Source organism: Phyllobates terribilis, unplaced genomic scaffold, assembly GCF_046119375.1.
Source record: "Phyllobates terribilis strain yellow unplaced genomic scaffold, ASM4611937v1 Scaffold_2__4_contigs__length_985480577, whole genome shotgun sequence".
NCBI classification, from domain to species: domain Eukaryota; kingdom Metazoa; phylum Chordata; class Amphibia; order Anura; family Dendrobatidae; genus Phyllobates; species Phyllobates terribilis.
In genome coordinates, this window is record NW_027362762.1 from 171,626,749 (window position 1) to 171,650,052 (window position 23,304).

General features: G+C 41.7%; 1 protein-coding gene across 7 annotated transcripts in view; it reads right to left on the reverse strand.

Moving 5' to 3' along the window:
• Positions 1-460: 460 nt before the first annotated feature.
• LOC141200243 (glycoprotein-N-acetylgalactosamine 3-beta-galactosyltransferase 1-like) overlaps positions 461-23,304 on the reverse strand; it is a 167,725-nt gene continuing 144,881 nt past the window's right edge. For all 7 annotated transcript variants that reach the window (XM_073663279.1, XM_073663278.1, XM_073663277.1 and 4 more), the window contains 3 exons: positions 13,303-13,497; positions 5,732-6,393; positions 461-3,730 (listed from right to left, as the gene is read on the reverse strand). In XM_073663279.1, the coding sequence (XP_073519380.1) occupies positions 3,509-3,730; positions 5,732-6,393; positions 13,303-13,495 (1,077 nt within the window). In that variant the 5' untranslated portion in view covers positions 13,496-13,497 and the 3' untranslated portion in view covers positions 461-3,508. The remainder of the gene's footprint in view (positions 3,731-5,731; positions 6,394-13,302; positions 13,498-23,304) is intronic.

Here is a 23,304-nt window from a genome sequence, read left to right on the forward strand (position 1 = left end):
TGAACCAGTGCCTTGTTGTGGGCTGTCAGGTGGTCGTCACATAGGGAGTTCTCACACTGCATAAAGGATTTCACAGCCGGGAGACTTTGTACAGTAAGTACAGAAGATCCTGGTTTCCTCCATATCAGGCTGAGTAGATGCGAAACGCTCCACTATATTCCCTAGCAGGACTAATGAACTAACAGTTATTGGTACTGCAAGCGGAAAAAAAAAAGTATATTCTATTCCATATTAATATTGCTGTTAGCTGCATTTAGTATAGGGATAGGTGCTAGGTAACATCTGCTGGAAATGAGTCTTCATTCTGGTGACATACAGTGGGTAAGGAAAGTATTCAGACCCCTTTACATTTTTCACTCTTTGTTTCATTACGGCCATTTGGTAAATTCTAAAAAGTTCATTTTTTTTCTCATTAAAGTACACTCTGCACCCCATCTTGACTGAAAAAAACAGAAATGTAGAAATTTTTGCAAATTTATTAAAAAAGAAAAACTGAAATATCACATGGTCATAAGTATTCAGACCCTTTGCTCAGATACTCATATTTAAGTCACAAGCTGTCCATTTCCTTGTGATTCTCCTTGAGATGGTTCTACTCCTTCATTGGAGTCCAGCTGTGTTTAATTAAACTGATAGGACTTGATCAGACTTGACATTTTTTCCAGGAAAATCCATTTTAACCTAGTTTTTGTATGTTTTATTGTCAGTCCATAAAAGTGTAAACATTGTTTACAGCAGCGACCTGGGATTCAGTGATGCTTCCAAGGGTCTTCCCTATGCTTTTCCCATGCCATTTCAGCACTGTTTCCATCGATTTGACCAATTTTTACACCCTCTCCAGACCTCCAGGGTGGCCGCTGGAAAAATACTCGGGTTTCCCATTGACTTGCATTATACTCGTTACTCGGTTTGAGCACCCGAACATTTCGATTTGCTCGAACCCGAGTAACGAGTACCCGAGCATTTTAGTGCTCGCCCATCACTATTCACCACTGTTCCATGTTTTTGCCATTTGTGGATAATGGCTCTCACTGTGGTTTGCTGGAGTCCCAAAGCTTTAGTAATGGCTTTATAACCTTTTCCAGACTGATAGATCTCAATTACTTTGTTTCTCATTTGTTCCTGAATTTCTTTTCATTGCAGCATGATGTCTAGCTTTTGAGGATCTTTTGGTCTACTTTACTTTGCCAGGCAGGTCCTATTTAAGTGATTTCTTGATTGAGCACAGGTGTGGCAGTTATCAGGCCTGTGTGTGGCTAGGGAAATTGAACTCAGCTTCCCAAAGATGTGATAAACCACAGTTAATTTATGTTTTAAGGGGGGGTCAATCACTTTTTCACACAGGACCCTATAGGTTTGGATTTTTTTTTTCCTTTAATAATAAAGACCTTCATTTAAAACTGCATTCTGTGTTTACTTGTGTTACCTGTGTCTAATATTTAAATTTGTTGTGATCTGAAATATTTAAGTGTGACAAACATGAAAAGAATAAGAAATCAGGAAGGGGGCAAACACTTTTTCACACCATTGTAAATCGGGTGAGTGCTATAAGATTTTTTATGGGATAGCACTCGGACCAATGTTTTTTAATGGACCAGTGCTGATGACCAATTTTCTTACACTGACAGAATCTGTCTGTGAAAAAAATCGCAGCATTCAGTGATTTCACTCTGAAATCAAAAGACACTCACCCATTCAAGTCAATAAGTGCATGGAAACCATTGGACTGCATTCGGATGACATCTGAGTGCAGTCTGATTTCCATGAACTCACACAATGGAGAAGATGGAGAAATTCTGTTTTCCATCTTCTCCTCACAGTGTGCTACGGTGGCTCTCTCATCAGAGAGAATCGGATCACACTATGCTGAGGCTCGGATCAAACTCGGATCAGAGTTTGATCGGAGTGTCATTAGTATTGTCAACCTGATTCTCTTGAATGAGAGAATCTACTGCCGTGTGACCCCTTAAGATAAGTCATCCACATCAGATTGATGGGGTCAATCGATGAAGATCTGGCCATGTACCATAGCCGGAGACGAGACTAGTCCAGCTCCGCCACTTGCTGGTCACATGAAATAATATGTATTTCCTATTGACAATACGCCATACTTCGGGGGTTTACGTCACGTTGTTATTTTAAGACATCAGTTGTCTGTATATACACGTTTTATTACTGTTACAAGTAGATGTACTGTACGTCTAGCATTAGTATACTGTAGCATTTCAGCTTCCATTTATGGATTTTCCAAGATGCATTGGCTTTAAGATGTCTTTTAATGTAATTTCCCTGTCCTTCTTATTATGGGGGATGTGGGCTAGCGTAAAAAAAAAAAAAAAAAAAGAAGGGCCACAAAATGCAGACAGAGCAGGGTTCTTGTAGCTCAACAACAAAAAAGTTATTTCAAGCTTTCACATTTCTTTTTCAAAGTTCAGTAAATTAATTTATATTTTAGCTTTACAAGTTGCCCACCTTAAAGGGCAAAAGATTGATTACCTTTGGGTGCAACTTTTTTTCTTACCTAAATGCATGTATTCTTGGCTAAAAATCATTTTCAGAATTGGATTTTATCAACAAAAATTTCAACGTTTACCTTCTATATCCTCTGTGTGGCAGAGGCTCCGCACCTCCATATGGATACTGAAGCTGTGCTCACAAAGTGTCATCACTGGCTTCTGTCTGCGGCTGACGGTCAATAATGGACTACAAACAGGAGCCACCAATGAGAGCTGGAAATAATATTATGTGAGTGCAGCTGCAGAGTTCAGACAGGACTCCCTGGAGCTCTGTCAATCAGGATGTGACAGGGTTCAGTATGCAAACTGAGGGAGTGAAACAGTTCACTGAACTATTTGGCCACACCAAGGGTGCACCGAAGTCCCTTTATTTACATACAAAATGAATACTTTCATATTTATGCTAATTAAACAACTATAACTTACTACTGGTATGATTTTATATGGGCTAAGTCCCCTACATACCTATGTAAGTGGTTTAATCAGCATTTTTAGGATTACAGACCCCCTTTAAGTTCAACTTCTTTTTCAATAGTATCTCCCACACTCCTTGTACCACAAGACATTATATATATGTGTGTACACAAATGTACTGCCTTGTTTTTTAAAAAAGATGGCTGGATCACACAATACAAGAACTTTATATCATTTTTGTCACGAATATTTCCTTATAGATAGTAAGCATGCCATATGAGCCCTCACTCCTAGTTTTAGAATTGCTTACTTGGTCGGATTTTTTCTGTTCATGTAATTTCTGAAAGTAAAGGGCAGTAAAATATGTTGACGCTATATAAAATAAAAATAGATTATTAGATGCAAAAATATCCATAAAAATAAATTAATCTGACAAAGTTTACATGTCTGCATGGAAACTTGACCTAAATTCTGTTGTCCTAGGCTTATGTGCACAACATAAATGCCTTTGAGAGGGAAAAGTCACTAAGCTCTTTTAAGTGTCAATTGATTCTTTTCAACAGCTGACATCATCAAGTCTATGATGAAACAGTTTCATTTGTTTTCACTGCTTTGACTTCATTTGTGGGCTTCTGCATGTGATGTGTTGGCAGTCGTTCTGCAGCTTCTGGTACTCCTGGCTTGTAACGATATTCATATCCATACGCCCTCAAGTGGTACACAAAGTACTCCAGCACGTACATCAATTCAGGGTTAACGTAATGAAAGGATATGGCCAGGTCTGAGCAGCACTGGGGACCCTGAAGAACAAAAAGTCACAAACATATGAGACTACATACAGTACTTTGAAGCATTTTTTTTTTTACACCCGCCTAAAACTTTTGCAAAGTAAATATGGTTACAAAAATAAAAATGTTAATAGTTTATTTCTGTCAATTAACAAAATGAAAATTTTAATTAAATCAATATTGGTGTGACCGAATTTTACCTTCAAAACAGCATCCATTGTTCTAGGTACACTTGCATACACTTTGTGAAAGAACTCGACAAACGGTTGTTCGTAAATCCTTCTGTCTCTTCATATAATCCCAGACAGACTTGATGTTGAAATAAGGCTTGGGGGGAAGCATATCAACACTTCCAGAACTCCTTGTTCTTCTTTAAGCTGAAGATATTTCTTAATTATATTTACTGTATGTCTGGGGTTATTGTCCTTCTGCAGAATAAATTTGGAGCCAATCAGACACTTCCCTGATGGTATTGCCTGATGGATAAATATCTGCCTGTATTTTTCAGCATTGAAGATAATAATCTTGACATAATCCCCAACTTAATTTGCTGAAATGCTGCCCATCACTTGCAAGGAACCTCAACAATGTTTCACTGTTACACCATAATCTGTACCGGTATTTGCCATCAGATACGAAGAGATTCCAACAATAGAATTTCTTCATAATTTAATTAAAATGTGTTTGCTTTATTAATTTCATTCATAAACAGAAATAAGAAAGCACATCATAATAACCCTGTCTGTTATTATGAAGTTTTTTCTTAATTGTTTTTATGAATTAAATTAATAAAGCAAACAAATTTTAATTAAATTCTATTGTTGGAATGCCTTACTTTTTTGGACATATGGGATTAATGTTTCACTGTTGCCTGCACACACCAATCATTGTACTGCTCTTCAGCCATTTGGTGACCAAACTGCCTTGAGTCACAGCCAAATATTTCACATTTTGACTCATCAATACAGAGCACCCGCTGACATTTTTCTGCTTCCCATTTTCTATATTTTAAAGAGTCGTTTGGCCTTGTTTCCATGTTGAATGGCTTTTTTGGCTGCAATTTTTAGATGAAGAACACTTCTGGCCAGACACCTCAGAACAGTAGATGGATGAAGCTGGGTGCCAATGGTTGCTGCCAGTTCTGAGTCAATGGCACTGCCTGACATCTTGAAAGGAAGTAAGCATGATGTGTCTTTCATCTCTTGCTCTAAGTTTCCTTCAATGACCACTATGTCTACAGTCCTCAACGTTGCCCATTTCTTGATGTTTTTTCAAAATAGGTTGAACAGCACATCTTGAAACCCTAGTCTACTTTGAAATCTTTGCTAGAGGAGCCCTTTCTGAGTCCTGGAAGTGATGATTTGGCCCCCACCAAGCCCTGGTCTCAACATCATTGAGTCAGTCTGGGATTCGCACAAGCCTACATCAAAAGAAGACCTGTGGTAAATTCTCTAAGATGTTTAGAACAACCAATCTGCCAAGTTCTCTCAAGAATTGTGTGCAAGTGTACCTAGAAAAATTGATGCTTTGAAGCCATTTTGAAGATACAAAGTGATAATACCAAATAATGATTTGAGTTAGATTTTTGATTTGCATTTTCTTAATTGATAAAATTAAACTAATGCCAAATCAATTGTAAGTATTCTTACTTTGCAGCATTTTTCCACTCTTGCCTAATACATTTGCACAGTACTGTGCATCATTTACAGAAGCTCTGGTTCTCTTGGGAAAGAAGTCGGTGTGACTTTGAAATGGTTTAAGAATAAACTGCAATTGATTCTACCCTATTTGCTTTCAGAGTTATTATCAGCAACGCAACATCTATTCCACATTCCTTTCCTTTGAATTAATATAATATAGATATAATACATGTGAATAATGGAACATTTCTTGTGAAGACCTAAAGTCTTGGTATTATCTGATCTAATTAAAATATATACTAGACATACTTAATCCCAAATTCCTATTTTTACCTTTTCTTCTTTATTTAGGAGTAATTCTTCATGTACTTACCTCCACAATAGGATAAAAACAGTAGCTCCAATACCAAAAACTCTTATCAAAGTGTCCTGTAAGGTGGGATTCAGGTGGAAATGGGTGAAAAGTCTCCCTTTTTTCAGTGTCCCTAGAGTCTCCAGCTATAACCCCCATTTTCTCCATACACTGACCAAGTGCTAAGTCCTCCACAGATGTGGTGTGTTGGCAGACTCCAGTATGGAATCCATCCACAAATCTGTTAAGAGCTTCCTTACTAAGTACATAACCAGCTCCACCACTCATGTAGCCTTGCTTGGCAAATGGTTTGAAGCGTTTGCCAAAATAAACTGGCTGATCAGAAGTATAATTTGAGAGGATCCAACGTAAGTTTTCCACAACAACATAAGTGTCATCATCTGCTTTAAAAAACCAGTCAGCTTGATCAATATAGTTCTTGTGTACATATTGAAAAGCTCGAATTGTTTTCCAGTAAAGCTGATCCCGTCCTTCTTTGGTGTCTAAACCGATAGTAGGGAAGCTGTTATTGGTGGTGGAACTCATAAATAGAGCAACATTGCAGTGCCGAGTCCAGGAGTACTTTAAATGAATGGTTTTGGTTTCTAAGTTCTTTGGTCCGGTCATGATCCAGCAAAGTATTCTGACTTTACGTGAAAGATCATCACTCACTTTGCTGCTACCTACAAAGACAGATACCGGAGAAAAAAAACAGGAATATGGATTAATTTAATAATTTTACTTCAAGAATAATTCCATCAAAACTTATTTTTCATAATGTTATGGATTCACATAAAAATATAACATCAGTGGTGCTCTCTAATCTAAAACCTTCAAAGATAATTCCACCATACTGTAACTTATTGTATCTTCTGCCATATTATAGATACGTGAGAAGTTGGACTGCTTTTAAGCTTGGCACTTTTCAGAGGCAATTTCACATCACTTCATTGTTTTTATCTCCCCGTTTTACAAGTTTCATGATATATTGTGTATGCAAATAGTTTCTTCAGAGAGGAAGAGGACTTGAAATCTAGTGCCACCTACAGGAAGCAGCAATCCTACAAGTCAAAATCGACCCTTTAACGAGCTTTGCAATATGACTTAGGATAAAAGCCAAACCAGAATCCCCATTGGCAGACACAGTGTTTCAGGGTATTGCCAATCGTCAGTGCAAAGTTTGAGATCTGATTTGGCTAGGTGAGAGGCTAAGACTGGGATCTAATAGATCCCATAATATATTGTGGTGACTGGAGGAATAGACCTGTTGCATTTTGTCTCAATATACAGTATATTAATTTAACCTAAAATTAGTCATGTTTCCAAAAAAAGCTTTAAATGGAATCTTCCAACTACTGTACTACACTTTTCTGTCTGCTACAAAATGTCTTTTAATTTCTGTGAATTCAATATGTTCAAGATTGCGATATTCCTCAAACAATGAGCTACACAAAAGTTAAAGGGAACCTGTCACATTGAACATGCATTCCAATCTGCAAGTCCCATGTTATAGAGTCGGGGGAGCTGAGCAGATGGATATATAGATTTTTGAGAAAATATTCAGTATAACCTGTGTTTTTATCCTTTAATCTTCTTTCTGGGATTTTCGGTCCAGTGGGCAGTCTTATCAGTGACTGACAGCTTTCTTTGTATAAGAGTGCATAAAGATAGCTATCAGTCATTGGTAGGACTGTCCACTGGACCAAGGATCCAAAAAAAGAGCAGAGGATTAAATCATGAAAACACAGGTTAAACTGAATCTTTTCTCACAAAACTATATATCCATGTAGTCTTCTCCCCCGGCTCTATAACATGGGGCTTGCAGACTGTATTTTCATGGTGACAGGTTCCCTTTAAGGAAATGAGAGGTACATTTCAGGCCAGGTATTTACAGGTCTGTTCAAAAATGAGGGAAACAATCTCATTTGGTCCCCCCACATCTCAATCATTATGATGTAAGGTCCTGAAACCACATCATCTATAGTTTGAGACCCGTGGAACAGACAGGTATGTTAATGAGAATAGACTCTCTGTTCTTCTTGGGAGCCATTGTAACTGAAATTCAGTCTTTCTGCATGTGACATTATGTAGTTTATCAGCTAAATGGATTCTAATCAGAGTAGAACTCAGCCACTAATAACTTGCAAGGATGACTCTTCACAGCCAATAAATGTAGACAGAAACATTTTCAGAAATTTGAAGAATTATGTTTTAATTGATTATGCAGGATTTTTGGCGGAAAAGCGCTGGGTGTATGAATTAGTTTTGGCCCCTACATCACTGTGTTGTGAAAGTCATAACATTTTAATTTGTCAATCGACATAACTATATAAGAACTTATTATTTTATAGGACAAATTTTGTTTCAATTGTAGTATCATAAAAACACAGTTTTTTGTTTTTGTTTTTACAGGATTCGCTGTGCATAGTACACGGTATAACATGGTATACCAGACACAGTGACTTGATTCATACGATTCAGCATTACGAAAATGATATCAGTTTATTACGTTTTACAACTTTTACGGAAGAAAATCTTAAAAAAAAAAAAAATCATGTTTTTTTATTGTTGCCATATGCAACGAGCCATCTATTTTTATTTTCCCTTTGCCTGAGCCTTCCTTGTAAGGGACTTGTTTATTGCAGGAGGAACTCACATTTTCATTCATATTATTTTAAGGTTCGTAACACTTTTTAAAAAAATATATATACACTGCTCAAAAAAATAAAGGGAACACTCAAATAACACACCCTAGATCTGAATGAATGAAATATTCTCATTGAATACTTTGTTGTCAGCACATTCAACTTTGTACAGAACAATCACACAAAAATCATCGATGAAAATCAAATTTATTAACCATTGGAGTCCAGGATTTGGAGTCACCTCCAAAATTAAAGTGGAAAAACACACTACAGGCTGATCCAACTTTGATGTAATGTCCTTAAAACAAGTCAAAATGAGGCTCAGTATTGGGTGTGGCCTCCACGTGCCTGTATGACCTCCCTACAATGCCTGGGCATGCTCCTGATGAGGTTGCGGATGGTCTCCTGTGGGATCTCCTCCCAGACCTGGACAAAAGCATCTGCCAACTCCTGGACAGTCTGTGGTGCAACGTGACGTTGGTGGATGGAGCGAGACATGATGTCCCACATGTGCTCAATTGGATTCAGGTCTGGGGAACGGGCGGGCCAGTCTATAGCTTCAATGCCTTCATCTTGCAGGAACTGCTGACACACTCCAGCCACATGAGCTCTGGCATTGTCCTGCATTAGGGCCAACCGCACCAGCATATGGTCTCACAAGGGGTCTGAGGATCTCATCTCGGTACCTAATGGCAGTCAGGCTACCTCTGGTGAGCACATGGAGGGCTGTGCGGCCCTCCAAAGAAATGCCACCCCACACCATTACTGACCCACTGCCAAACCGGTCATGCTGAAGGATGTTGCAAGCAGCAGATCGCTCTCCATGGCGTCTCCAGACTGTCACGTCTGTCACATGTGCTCAGTGTGAACCTGCTTTCATCTGTGAAGAGCACAGGGCGCCAGTGGCGACTTTGCCAATCCTGGTGTTCTGTGGCAAATGCCAAGCGTCCTGCACGGTGTTGGGCTGTGAGCACAACCCCCATCTGTGGACGTCGGGCCCTCATACCACCCTCATGGAGTCGGTTTCTAACTGTTTGTGCAGACACATGCACATTTGTGGCCTGCAGGAGGTCATTTTGCAGGGCTCTGGCAGTGCTCCTCCTGTTCCTCCTTGCACAAAGGAGGAGGTAACGGTCCTGCTGCTGGGTTGTTGTACTTCTATGGCTCCCTCCACATCTCCTGGTATCTGCTCCATGCTCTGGACACTGTGCTGACAGACACAGCTACCTTTCTTGCCACAGCTCGCACTGATGTACCATCCTGGATGAACTGCACTACCTGAGCAACTTCTGGGGGTTGTACTGTAGACACCGCCTCATGCTACTGTACCTCTAGGGGTGAGAGCAATGGAAAAATGAAAAAGTGACCAAAACAACAGCCAAAAAGGATGAGAACAGAGAAATGGTCTGTGGTCACCACCTGCAGAATCACTCCTTTATAGGGGGTATCTTGCTAATTGCCTATCATTTCTACCAGTTGTCTGTTCCATTTGCACAACAGCAGGAGAAATTGATTCACAATCAGTGTTGCTTCATAACTGGACAGGTAGATTTCGCAGAAGTGTTATTGACTTGGAGTTACATTGTGTTGTTTAAGTGTTCCCTATCTTGTGACATAAGTGACTCTGGGTAAGTATAGTTATGGTGATAGCAGATTTCAAATTTCATTTTGCTTTGTTTTACTTCTTAAACACAATACTTTTTTTATGTTTTTGTGTCGTTATATTCTGAGAGTCGTAGCTTTTTTATTTTTGCATTTATATACCTGAGTGGGGGGCTTATTTTTTGTGGGATGAGATTTTTCATTAGTATCATTTAATACATAACATTATTTGACTACCTTTAATTCTGATTTTAAATGAACAGAAAAGAGCAATTCTGTAAATGTTTTTAAGTTGTTGTTTTTTTAATGCCGCTTACCTGCGACATTAGTAAAATGATAACATTATTCATTTGGTTAGTATAATTACAGTGTGGCGCCCCTGAGGGTTCAGTCGCCACAGAGGTACTGCATCTCACCCAGAGGTGTGGTATCTCCATCTCAGGTAAGGATGGAGTACTGCCCGGGACCCAAACACCTGCATTCATTACACTTCACTTCAGAGGGCAGGGCGAGATTGCTCCTAAGGGAGAGCACAGTCCCTGGTCCCTAGCTGGAGGGTGGAACCATGTAGTGGGTGTGGGTGGAGGAAGTAGTTTAAGGGAGCACTTCAGGAGGAGTATATAAAGGGAAGCCAACTTGGGAGTGGTGAGAACAGTCTGAGGGAACAGTGAGGAGAGAGTGAGTGGGAGCAGGAGCTCTGCAGGAGCTCTGCTCAGGCGGAGCGGGCCTAGTCTGAGGCCCAGGAGGTGAGACTGACTGAGGAGAGGAGCAGGAAGGAAAGCTCCAGAAGGAACGAGGGGATCCTAGGGGTACAGGAAGTGCTGAAGGCCACCCGTACGCCCGAATCTACCAGGACGTGGAAGGATCAAACAGCAGAGGGGACCGGCCCCTAAACTAGTGGAGACCTACAAGGCTCAGCTAGAAACCGGAGGCTTCTGTACTTTTAGGGTGCAGTTGCCACAGCCACAATTACTTCGCCGAAAAGGTGGCCACAGAGGGTCCATGGGACTGCAGGTCGCCCGACAAGATCCGAGGCTACCGGCTTGGGACACTGATTGTGAGGCGCAGGGCAGGAGGGTGAGAGCCAGCGCAGGAAGACGACTGAGAAAGGCACACAGAAAGGGGTCCCGTTAAGTGCTCTTGAATTATCTGAGGGATTGCTGAACCCCTTCCTTGGTGAACACAGGACTACGTGGGCGGCTATAATCCGGAAAGTGTAACCTGAGGAACTTAACAACTGTGAGTAAACCCTGAAGACTGCACCCCACTATCTCTGTGATTATTATCTGCGCCATCACCTGCACTACACTGCCCAGCATCCTCTACAACAGCTATAACATCTACACTGCCCTGGAGCTAGGCTCTACCTGTGGAGAGCCAAACCATCTCTGCTGCATTAAACACCAGCTCCAGAGGACCAGCTCCGCAGCGGCGGTTCCATATAGCCGCATACCACAGGTGGCGTCACGAACATTTCACTAAATACAAAAACCATATAAAATATCCCCTTTTATTGACTGCCCTGGGTCACGGACCGGGTCACCGCCACTGTGACATCTCCCCTAGCAATGACCGGCCCGGCAACCGAGTACCCCACGGCCCAGGGGGCGCGTCAACAACAATATCACATTTATAGCCTTTAATTTTTATTTATATCCTTTGCCTGGGAAAATTTGGCAGCTGATCCAGTATCTAGCAGACACTATATGCACATAGCCTGATAAGGCTATGTGCACACAACGTCTTTAAGATGCCAGAGGACCTGTCAAGGTGACGCTGCATCAGGAATAGGCCATAAGTCTTGTGAAAAAAAAATCATAGCATGCACTAGTTTCTTTCATTTGTCGGGTCAGACTCGTCCATTCAAGATTATGGGTGTGCAGAAAAAATGGATTCCATATGGAACATCAGTATAGTATCCATTCTCTTATGGACACATTGCAAAACTTTAACATTGAAAATTGTAAATAGTCTTGTAAATTATTAATAATTGCTACTGTAAAAAGACATATTGTATATGGATTACAAGTTAGAAAAAAATTGTTCAAGCTTTCTGTATGATTTTTTATATGCTCGTGTGAACTCAGACTTAGCCCGCGTTCACATGTTCAGTATTTGGTCAGTATTTTATATCGGTATGTAAAATGATGATCGTTCATCGGATAGCATTCGCTCCAATGTTATATTATGGAGCAGTGCCAACTAGCGTTTATTTATTAATTGCGAGTCGGCATGAGAAAAGAAATCGCCGCATTCTGTGATTGGCAGCTTATATCTGATGGCGAGCAGCCATACATCTGGGTGCGTGCAAAACATCGGACTCCACAATTACTCCTGATGAAGCCACGCTTTTGGTGGCGAAACGTGTGGGATTCCTCTCCTTACATCTTTGTTGCTGCATTCAGGACCCACTGATGCATGATTTAACCTTTTAGGTCTACAGTCATTCTTATTGTTCACTCTGAGAATTTCCTCCACCCTTCTTTCCTGTGTCCATTAGGCACAGCTCTACATGCTTGATCTGTAGCTTTTGTATTTATCTGTACATATAACTTTATTGAAGCATTACCCAGATTTTTCTGTTACTCTGCAGAACCTATTAGATATACAAATGGGACTAATATTTTATCAGTCTATGATTGACTTGATTGTTTTTCATGACAGCATACCCTAGGCATATATCAGGCTGTCCATAGAGGGTTGTTACTTTGCTCTAGTGTGTTCTATATATGTACAGTGACTGTTAGCTTATTTTGTTTTTGGGCTACTTTGGAGTGCATATTGGATGGGGGGCTTTTTAATTACTTTTATAAATATTTCTACATTTGTTCATGTCTTGTAAATAAAGTTTTGTTTATTGATTATATTTGATGATCCTAACTGCTTTGCACACTTCTTTCAATATGCACAGTGGCATGTAAACGTTTGGGCACCCCTGGTCAAAATTACTGTTATTATGAACAGTTAAGCAACTTGAAGATGAAATGATTTTGACCAAGGGTGTCCAAACTTTTACATGCCACTGTACATGCTCAGCCTTGGTGTGCAGTTGGCTGATCTTAATTGTATTAGTAGTGCCCTCAGTATTGTTTCAGAAAAAACTGTTTCACCTGCAAAACCATCGGGCCAATTTGATCAGCCGCATGGTTTTACAGGTGAAACAGCTTTTGTCATGCAAGATTAGGTGATTCTGCAGGGAAACAATGGGAAGACTGCAGCAATATAGAGCTGTTGCAGCTTTCAGGGTCGCATAACAGCTGCGTGTGAATCCAGCCTTACCGCTAATTGAATCAAACAAACAACCTGGAACTTTTTAATTATTTAATGATAATGTTATATGATTACCTGGCTGGTGAGTATGGGGAAGCTTCTCCATCAGATAAAGGTCATCAATATTTTTCCAAGAGTGAATTTCTAATGGTTCCTCAGTTCTGGAACTTATAGTCATGTTGTGTATCAGGAGAAATATGGAGAAGAAGCCAACTAGTATGCCAATGTTGAAGGCCAGCCATGAAATCTTCCCAGCAAGAAACACCATTGCTGTAATGAAACACGTGCATATAATAAATGGTTATATCAACTGTCCCATTGAAAGTTGCTTGTATAAACTGCACTACAGTAGATCAGGCTTATGCTTCCTAATTTCTTTTCCTCTTGAAAAAGCTGCGCACCCCATCGGCGAAACGCGCGTCGAGGCATTTCCTCACATCACCCCCCTATTAGAGGGTCTTTTTTCAGACAGTGCCTGACTTTTGGTAAGCTTGTATGTGCCTTGACTCTTGATTGACCTCACATGAGGCAGTACTATTACTTCATGGCAATGTGTTTGTGTAACACTGTCTATGTATGGCGCTCACTGCTGTTTCTTTATGTTCATTAACATTTTGTACTACTAATTAATGGCAGACCGTCCTTATTTCCCTGTATGCTGCTGGCACTCTGCACTTTGTTGTCTCTTGTATATTCTTAATCCTTACTCTGACACTATATGTCATGGGATATTATTAATAAAATATGATTTTTTTACGCCAATTGATCTGTTTCTCTTGTTGTACATTATTGTATGAGTGGGAGTTTTCCACACAGCTTCTGATGCATCCTCTTTGGGGTCGGTTTCCCTGTGTTTCTTTTGTATATTTTGGCCTCTTTGATACTGATATTCCTAATTTCTTAGTATAATTCTTTTTAAGATTTTTTTATAACAAAGTTTTAGAGGGTTAAGGTATGGGCATAGGATATATTTTTCAGCTGAGACTGCACAGGAACCCACCTGAAAAATCACTAAAAAAAAGGTCTTCTGCTTGAAAAACTGCCTTTACATAAAACATGACTGTCCAATTACTATTGATCCCTTTAAAAACAGGGTGGCACATGTTAAGGAGCTGAAATTTCTAAACCCTTCATCCAATTTTAATGTGGATACCCTCAAATGAAAGCTGAAAGTCTGAACTTCAACTGCATCTGAATTGTTTTGTTTCAAATTCATTGTGGTAATGTCTAGAACCAAAATTAGAAAAATGTTGTCTCTGTTCAAATATATATAGACCTAACTGTATGTATCTACATCTATATCAACAGTGGTGTCAAAAAGTGTTTGCCCCTTCCTTATTCTTTTGCATGTTTGTCACACTTAAATGTTTCAGATCACAGAACAAATTTAAATATTAGACAAAGATAACACAAGTGAACACAAAATGTAGTTTGTAAATGAAGGTCTTTATTATTAAGAGAAAAAGAAATCCAAACCTACAGTGCCCTGTGGAAAAAGTGATCTCTCTCCCGCTTAAAACATAAATTAACTGTGGGAAGCGGAGTTCAGTTTCCCTAGAAACACACAGGCCTGCTTACTGCCACACCTGTTCTCAATCAAGAAATCACTTAAATAGGACCTGCCTGACAAAGTGAAGTAGACTAAAAGATCCTCAAAAGCTGTACATCATGCTGCGATCAAAAGAAATTCAGGAACAAATGAGAAACAAAGTAATTGAGATCTATTAGTCTGGAAAAAGATTATAAAGCCATTACTAAAGCTTTGGGACTCCAGCAAACCACAGTGAGAGCCATTATCCACAAAATGCAAAAACATGGAACAGTGGTGAATAGTGATGGGCGAGCACTAAAATGCTCGGGTACTTGTTACTCGGGTCGAGAAAATCGTAATGTTCGGGTGCTCGAACCGAGTAACGAGTATAATGCAAGTCACGAGTATTTTTCAGGCGGCCACCCTGGAGGTCTGGAGAGGGTGTAAAAATTGGTCAAATCAATGGAACGTTCCCAGGAGTGGCCGGCCGACCAAAATTACCCCAAGAACACGGCGACAACTCATCCAAGAGGTCACAAAAAACCTCACAACAACATCCAAAGAACTGCAGGCCTCAGTTGCCTCAGTTAAGGTCAATGTTCATGACTCTGCCATAAGAAAGAGACTGGGCAAAAAATGGCATGCATGGCAGAGTTCCAAGATGAAAACCACTGCTGAGCAAAAAGAACATAAAGGCTCGTCTCAGTTTTGCCAGAAAACATCTTGATGATCTCCAAGACTTTTGACAGAATACTCTGTGGACTGACGAGACAAAAGTTGAACCTTTTGGAAGGTGTATGTCCCATTACATCTGGCGTAGAAGTAACACAGAATTTCAGAAAAGGACCTTCATTTAAAAACTGCATTCTGTGTTTACTTGTGTTATCTTTGTCTAATATTTAAATTTGTTTTGTGATCTGAAACATTTAAGTGTGACAAACATGCAAAAGAATAAGAAATCAGGTAGGGAGCAAACACTTTTTCACACCACTGTATATACATACACACACACTTTTTTTTGTAAGTTCAGAGAGTAATTCTGCGTTTTTGGTATAATCATCAAATCCTGAATATAATTTCTGTAGCCACAAAAAAGGTCCTATTCCAGTCTCTGTAGATCAGTTGCTGCCGTTGCGCATAACACCCAATACACAGCATTTTAGAAAATATAAGTACTGTAATCAGCAGTGTCAATACTCATTGTCTCCAATAGGTGCCAGTCAAAAGCAAGGTGAAAAATTAGTACATTAGCTGAGCCTTCAACAAATGTTGAAATTGCAACACCAAGAAGGAAAAATGGTGAAATTATGGAAATGAGCTATTGGACTGCAAATGGCCCATATATTGTTCTTGATAAGCCCCTGTGATGCCTACAAAAAGGGGCCCATAGGATTGCAACTGACCTGGCAGTGTTATCTCAGGAGTGTGAAGAAGAACATCTTCCCGCCCCTGTTAGGCTTATATTTAAGTAAGGTTGGAAACATACCCCGGCCCCCTCACACCACTCCAACGCTGCTCGCTTCGTCAGGGAGCCAACAATGCAGACGAACTAAAAGCTGCTATCAAAGCAACTTAGGCTTCCATAACACCTCAGCAGTGCCACAGGCTGATCACCTCCATGCCACGCCGAATTGATGCAGTAATTGATGCAAAAGGAGCCCCGACCAAGTATTGAGTGCATTTACTAAACATACATTTCAGTAGGCCAATATTTTGGATTTTAAAAACATTTTTCAAGCTGTTGTTATAACGTATTCTAATTTACTGAGATAATGACTTTTGTGTTTTCATTGGCTGTAAGCCATAATCATCCACATTAACAGAAATAAACACTTGAAATAGATGACTCTGTTTGTAATGACTCTATATAATATATGAGTTTCACTTTTTGTATTGAAGAACTGAAATAAATTAACTTTTTGATGATATTCTAATTTAGTGCGATGCACCTGTATGTCTGTTGCGGTGTTTATCTGTGGGTAGTCGCCCAGATAACACTTGGTGGACATTTGGTTTAATGAGTTTAATATGATATTTATTCATGGTTTTATAATTGAAGGTTTATGAAGTATTTAATGAAATTGTTTGTTAACCAAAATAAACACTGCGGCCTTTTACTACCAAATTCTGTATGGTTTATTAGTCTTTATTTCATTGGTTAGGGCTAGCAATTGCGATCCCATGCACAGGGGCCCTCTTATGTCTATGTCCGCAACACTTATGAGGTTATTCATGGATGTCTGAGGAATGTTCTGCCATACTGTATGCATTTGGGCACATAAACCATCAAGATTTGCTGCTGGCAGCTCCCTTTGCAATTGCCGACCAATGATGTCCCAGATGTGCTCAATGGGAGACAAGTCCGGAGATGTTGCAGACCATGGTAGCACATATAGGCCATGCAGGCTGTTCATAGTATCACAAGTAACATACAACCTGGCATTGTATGTATAGCAGCATGTTTCAATATGTCTAAGATTTATATGTTTTCCTGTTTCTTCCAGTAAATATAGCTGGTAAAAGAATAAAAATAAACAGATACATTGTTTTTAAAACAACTGTATATAGATGTAGATGGACTTATATGCTGCATAACAAACAGCCGCAGTTTCGCACAGGGGCGACACTAGGGGGACTGGTGGGGAATTTGCCCCAGATGCAGTCAGCAGGGGGTGTCATCCTCCACCATGGGGAGAGATTAGCATCTTGCCTCATGCAGCAATCTGAGGAAATGGCCTGTTCCACTGCATCTATGTATGGGCAGCACAGTGGCTCAGTGGTTAGCACTGTTGCTTTGCAGTGCTGGGGTCCTGGATTAAAATCCCACCAAGGACAACATCTTCAAGGAGTTTGTATGTTCTGCCCGTGTTTACGTGGGTTTCCTCCGGGTTCTCTAGTTTCCTCCCACACTCCAAAGACATACTGATAGGGAATGTAGATTGTGAGCCCCAATGGGGACAGTGCCCATAATGTCTGTAAAGCGCTGTGGAATTAATGGTGCTATATAAGTGAGTAAAATAAATTTAAAAAATAAAATAAAATCTGTGTGCTAAGGGCACAGATAAAGCTAAATCTAATGGTGAAACAGAGATCCGACATGTATTGAGGGAAACAGGGGAGAAAATAGTGTGAGGGGTCAGTAAGGGGAGAAATTGTGAGGTGGGGTGAGGATTGGACAGTATAGGGGGACACAGTGTGAAGGGACAATAAGAAAAGGGAGCAGCGCAGGGCGAACACTGAAGATAGAGACAGTGTGGCAGTTATAGTTTATAGGGTGGACAGTGTGGAGGCAATATTCTATAGTAGAGGACAATGTGGAAGCCATGTAGCATACGAAGGGGTACACGATTTTATCTTTAGATGCTGAAATGACATTTGAAAGGATCTCTTGGTTTTCCCTTGCCCAGACCCTGCCACATATAGGCCAAGACCCTGAGATCTCATTTGAAGTCACGGCACTTTGCCAATGCCCCTATGTCAAATTTAAAATCAGTCATTCTTTATCAGATTCCTTCCATTACAATAGCACTCATTGGGGTTGCCCCTATACCCCCTTTTATAGGTTCTTGTTATGGAGCATCTCATGGCGACATTGGCAGCATCAGTGTTGCTGATCATGAATATAAGTGCTCTACATTTGCTTATGACCTTTTAGTCTATATTATGTATCTGAATAAATCTTTCCATTCCTTGGCGTCTGAGTTGGCGTGATTTGAGGAAGAGTCCAACTTTAAGCTTAAAGGGGTATTTCCATCTCCAAGACCCTATCCCAATATGTAGTAGGTGTAGTAATAATGATATTAGCAAATACCTCCAATTAGAAATGTAGTATAGATTTTCTGATTCACTATGTCTCTTTCCTCATGTGCAGGCATTGCAGGACCTTAGGTATCCATAGTTACATCCACTGATAAAATGACAGTTAGTTAGATAGTTGGTAGTGTCCGCAACCATGGAAATCCAAGGTCCTGCAATGCCTGCACATGAGGAAAGAGACATAGCGAATCAGAAAATCTATCCTATATTTCAAATTGGAGGTATTTGATAATATTATTATTATTACATTTACAACATATTTGGATAGGATCTTGGAGATGGGACTACCCCTTTAACTTCTCCAAGTCAGGGGAGGTGAACATTTCCCACCTCACCCTTCTCCCACACAATTAGTGGACAACCTGAAGCTGAATTTTCCCTTCTGCTGTCCTCCAAATGGGATTACTTCCCTGAAAATTAAAATCCCTTCAAACCTTTCAAAAATTTCACTATGAAATTCCACCTCTATTATCCAGATTTAACAAAGACTTGCAATTTTGGAGCATTGGTGAGATTTCATGCTTGGGCAAGATCAGCATCCTCAAAATGACCCTTCTGCCCAGACTGGTGTACTTGCTGCAGACTATCTCTATCTGCATCCCTTCATAATTTTGGATTCGGATTCAGCGCTGCTTTGAATCTTTTGTATAGTCACCTCGACGCTCAAGGTTCTGCTGAGAAGTATCTATCAGACCTAATGATCCAGATGGAGTGGACCTACATTATTGCTGTCTCTATTACCCAGCAGCAACCCAAACCAGAGTATTCAACCTATTTCACTATTCTGAGCCGAAGTTATGGATTCACATTGCACAAGATTTATGCCATGGATCCGTAACAGCACCTCCATGGACATTGACTCTCAAAGTCTAAGACAGCATCCTCATGTCCTATAGCACCCATCTCATCTAGATCATCTTATCCTCACCTGGAGTAAGGGATTCAGTTATTGATGTACAAGACCCAATGACCCCACTAACAATCCACTCTCCTCACCAGGTCCCTCAGGTAACTCCTTCCTGAGCAGCACTAAAAAACAACCTATATGGTTTGATTAAATAACAGAGGGTGGGAGCTTACGTCCCCTCTCCTACATTTTTTTTGATCGATCACACACTATATGCTAGACCTATGAGAACTCACAGCTCCAACATTTTTGCTTTTCAACTTCCCAACACTTTGACTTTCATAGGTGACTTTCTTCTTTTGAGTATATGTGCTGGTTTTCCAACTGCCCCCACCCTGGAATGACATTTCAGCTACATGTAAATTGTTGGTCTTTCCCATATGCAAGTGACTCGCCCCCTGGGCCGTGGGGCACTCGGAGCCGGGCAACAAGGCAATATTGGGAGTAGTAGTGGCAACCCGGTCCGTGGCTCAGGGTGGTCAGACCAAACGTTGTGGCAGTCTATTTGTAAGGTTTTAAATGTCCGACTACGCCACCCATGGATTGCGGTCAGGGTTAACCGCAGCTGCAGTGCAGACCACTGGGGCAGATGTAGGTGTGCAGCACTAAGTAGTATAACTCCCCACGGGAGGAGTATGGTCCCAGGGCAGTATATAGATGGATGATGGAGGGGATGATTCCGGTCGCAATAGCCAGGAGACGGAGGCCTTTTAAACAGTTCAGGGTCTTTATTAGAACAGGTGAGACGACCGAAAAACCATCCCGGCTAGGAGGGGGCCTGGAAGTCTGAGAACAAGTGGGAAGCTGGCCCTGGTCAGGGTGAGGATGAAGGCCTACCGTATTCTCTGCGCTCTTTCTGGCTATTTCCCTCCTGGTGGTGTAACAGCCCACGTTCCTGAGCTCGGCGTGTCTTCTCGCCCGTATGGCTTGCAACTTGGGTTCCTTTCTATTCTTGGCCTGGTGCAGCTTTGCTGGTCCCTTCTGCTGTGGCGGAACCTCCGGGCTTCTTACGCCAAGGGACATACAATCCCCTGTGGACTGGTTATTTGCTGTAGGACTAGGAATCCTAACAGCCTCGGACACCAAAGTCCGATAGTTCAGTTTCTCTCTCAGCCAGGACAGGCTTCCCTCGCCTTCCGTCCCTGGCTCGTGGCTCCTCTACTGCCACTCGTCCTCCTCAGCCTCAGCTGAACTGGCTCTCCCTTCTCTGGGACACCTCTCACTTCAGAGACAGGTCGTCCAGAACTCTCTAACCCTGCCCCCAGTTCCAGCTTTTATAGGGGCAGCCTGCTCCCCCTACTGGCCTGGGACAGGAGGTGCTGCATGCTAATGGTCCCTGACCAGAGAACCTCCCCCTTGCTCTCAGACACAGCTTTATTATACATTTGTGGCATCCAGGCCAGGGTGACACACAAGGATTTCTGGCAAAGCAGAAGAACTGAACTGAATCACATAAACTGTAATTGTTACAAAGGCACAGGAAACATTCTGCAAAATCTTATCAAAAGACTGCTGCTAATCTTAATACCAAAATATTGGCATTGTGGAATGGCAGGGCTAAAGATGATGCATATCTAATGTAAATTTTCAACATACAAAATTTTGGGGATGCAGTTGTAGCACCCCGAGGGCTCGGCTGCTACAGGGGTATTGCACCTCAAACCTGAGGTGTGATATTCCACTCCCGGGTAAGGATGGAGTGTGGACCAGGACTCAGTAAGCTGCATGCACCACACACACCCCATTTTCGAGGGACAGCTCAACGGTGCTCCCACTAGACAGAAGTGCAGGCACGACAGCATCTGTCCCTGGCTGGAGTGGGAAGGGGAAGGAAAACCCAGTGGTGTAGGAGCAGATAGGGGTGGGTCTCTGGGCATAGGTAGGAGCCCATTGGTTGCTAGTCACCTGGGCTCACACATAGAGGGAGGTATATAAGGTGGGCACCATCTTAGAACAGAGTTCAGTTCAGTCCGGGGGAGTGAGTTCAGAGAGGAGTTCAGCCAGAGAGGGGTGACAGGGAGCTGTGGCTCAGTCTGGGCCCAGCTCCATGAGGCAGGCCTGGAGTGGAGGCCAGAAACAGCAGAGAGAACAGGAACAGAAGAGAAAGGAAACAAGGAACAGAACATTAAGAGAGGCCCAGAGACACGAGAGAAGAAGGAACCCCATAGGCTCAGGAGATTGCGGGTGACGGGTTGGCAGAACAGAGTACCGGATCCCAAATTGGTGGAGGCGACTAATCCTCAGCCAAAGACCTGCGGTCGTGACTATATCTCGGTGCGACCCCTCACTACACCTACCAGGAAGGCACACCACATAGGGTCAGGGACGCAGAAATCAGCATAAAAAGAGAAGGCCCGAGGCTGCCTGACAAACGTAGAGTCACTGGTGGGGCACGGCCAGAGAAGGGAAGAGAAGGGAGCCCTGTGCCACGCTCTGGAATTGCCTGGGAGTTGGTCGAGCCCCTTGCCTGGTGGACGCAGCACGGCTTGGGCAGTCACCGCCGGTGCCGAGGTGACTAGGACCAGTAAAGAACTGTGAGTAAAGCATTGGAAACTGCAACCACACGTCTCTGTGCTTCTTCGCCGCACCAGCACCACCAGTGCTGGGACGCTCGTGCACCATCACTTCCATCATCCGCACTAACTGCCCTGAGGCTATACTTCTCCCGTGGGGAGTCGTCCCATACTTGGCTGCGCATACAACATCAGCCTCAGTGGTCTGCATCGCAGCGGCGGTCCCCACTGACCGCAATCCACAGGTGGCGTAGTCGGACAATTATAATACTACTAAGTCTGCCACTGGTTTGACCACCCTGGGCACGGACCGGGTCATCGCCACGGAGACTACAACCCCCAGCGATCCGGCTCCGGGTATTCCCCGCATACACGTGCACACACGACACAGGCCCAGGGGGCGAGTCACAGTCTTTAAGGTTATCCTTGAGATGACAGTAGTCTCAATTTCTAAAGATCCCGCTGTTGTCCTCCTTTTCATGTTTCCTATGCATAACTTCCCGATTGCTAGGGGTCTGACCTCTGAGTCCACCACCGCTGGACTCCCACTGATACTGAAAACCAGGGCTCAGAAGATCCTCATGTGAATGGAGCAGTGGTCAATCATGCACTCTGCCACTTCAGTCCATTCATTCTTAATGTAGATAGCCGATCGCAGCGCTTGGTTGGTGATCGGCACTCTCATTAAGAATGAATGGAATGGCAGTACGCATGATTGACCTCCACTCCATTCACAAAGGGATCTTCAGAGCCCAGGTTCTCAAGATCGATTGGGTTCTAAAAGATTTGAAAGTTATACAATATTCCATTGGATAGGGAATAACTTCCAAACTTGAAAATACCCTTTTAATAATTATAGCAAAAAAAATAACTTATTTCTATGAGGTCAATGCACTTCAAAGCCCCCCCAAAAAAACATTAGGAGCCTTGTGTAACATATCCACTAATTTACTTGATATATCTATTGCAGGCCACAAATGGATTATTTGTATGCTCACTAGATCCAAGTGAATAATAATCTCATATGGTTCTAAAGTGCTCAACGATTCTGGATTCTCAGCAATTTGAATTTTAGTAGAGATGAGGGAATCTTCTGAAATTCAAATTTGAAAGATTTGTGGAAGTTTTCCAAAAAAATTGATTCACTGTAAAGCAAAAGTACTGCTAAGCCACCAATTGGCATGAAGAATGTGTATGACACTTTTTTCTTCTTTACTGCAGTGCTGTCACACTCTGTGGCCCTGACTCATGAAGGTGTTTACACCAGTTTACCAAAGCTGCAACAAAATGTATCAACTTTTGGTGTTTTT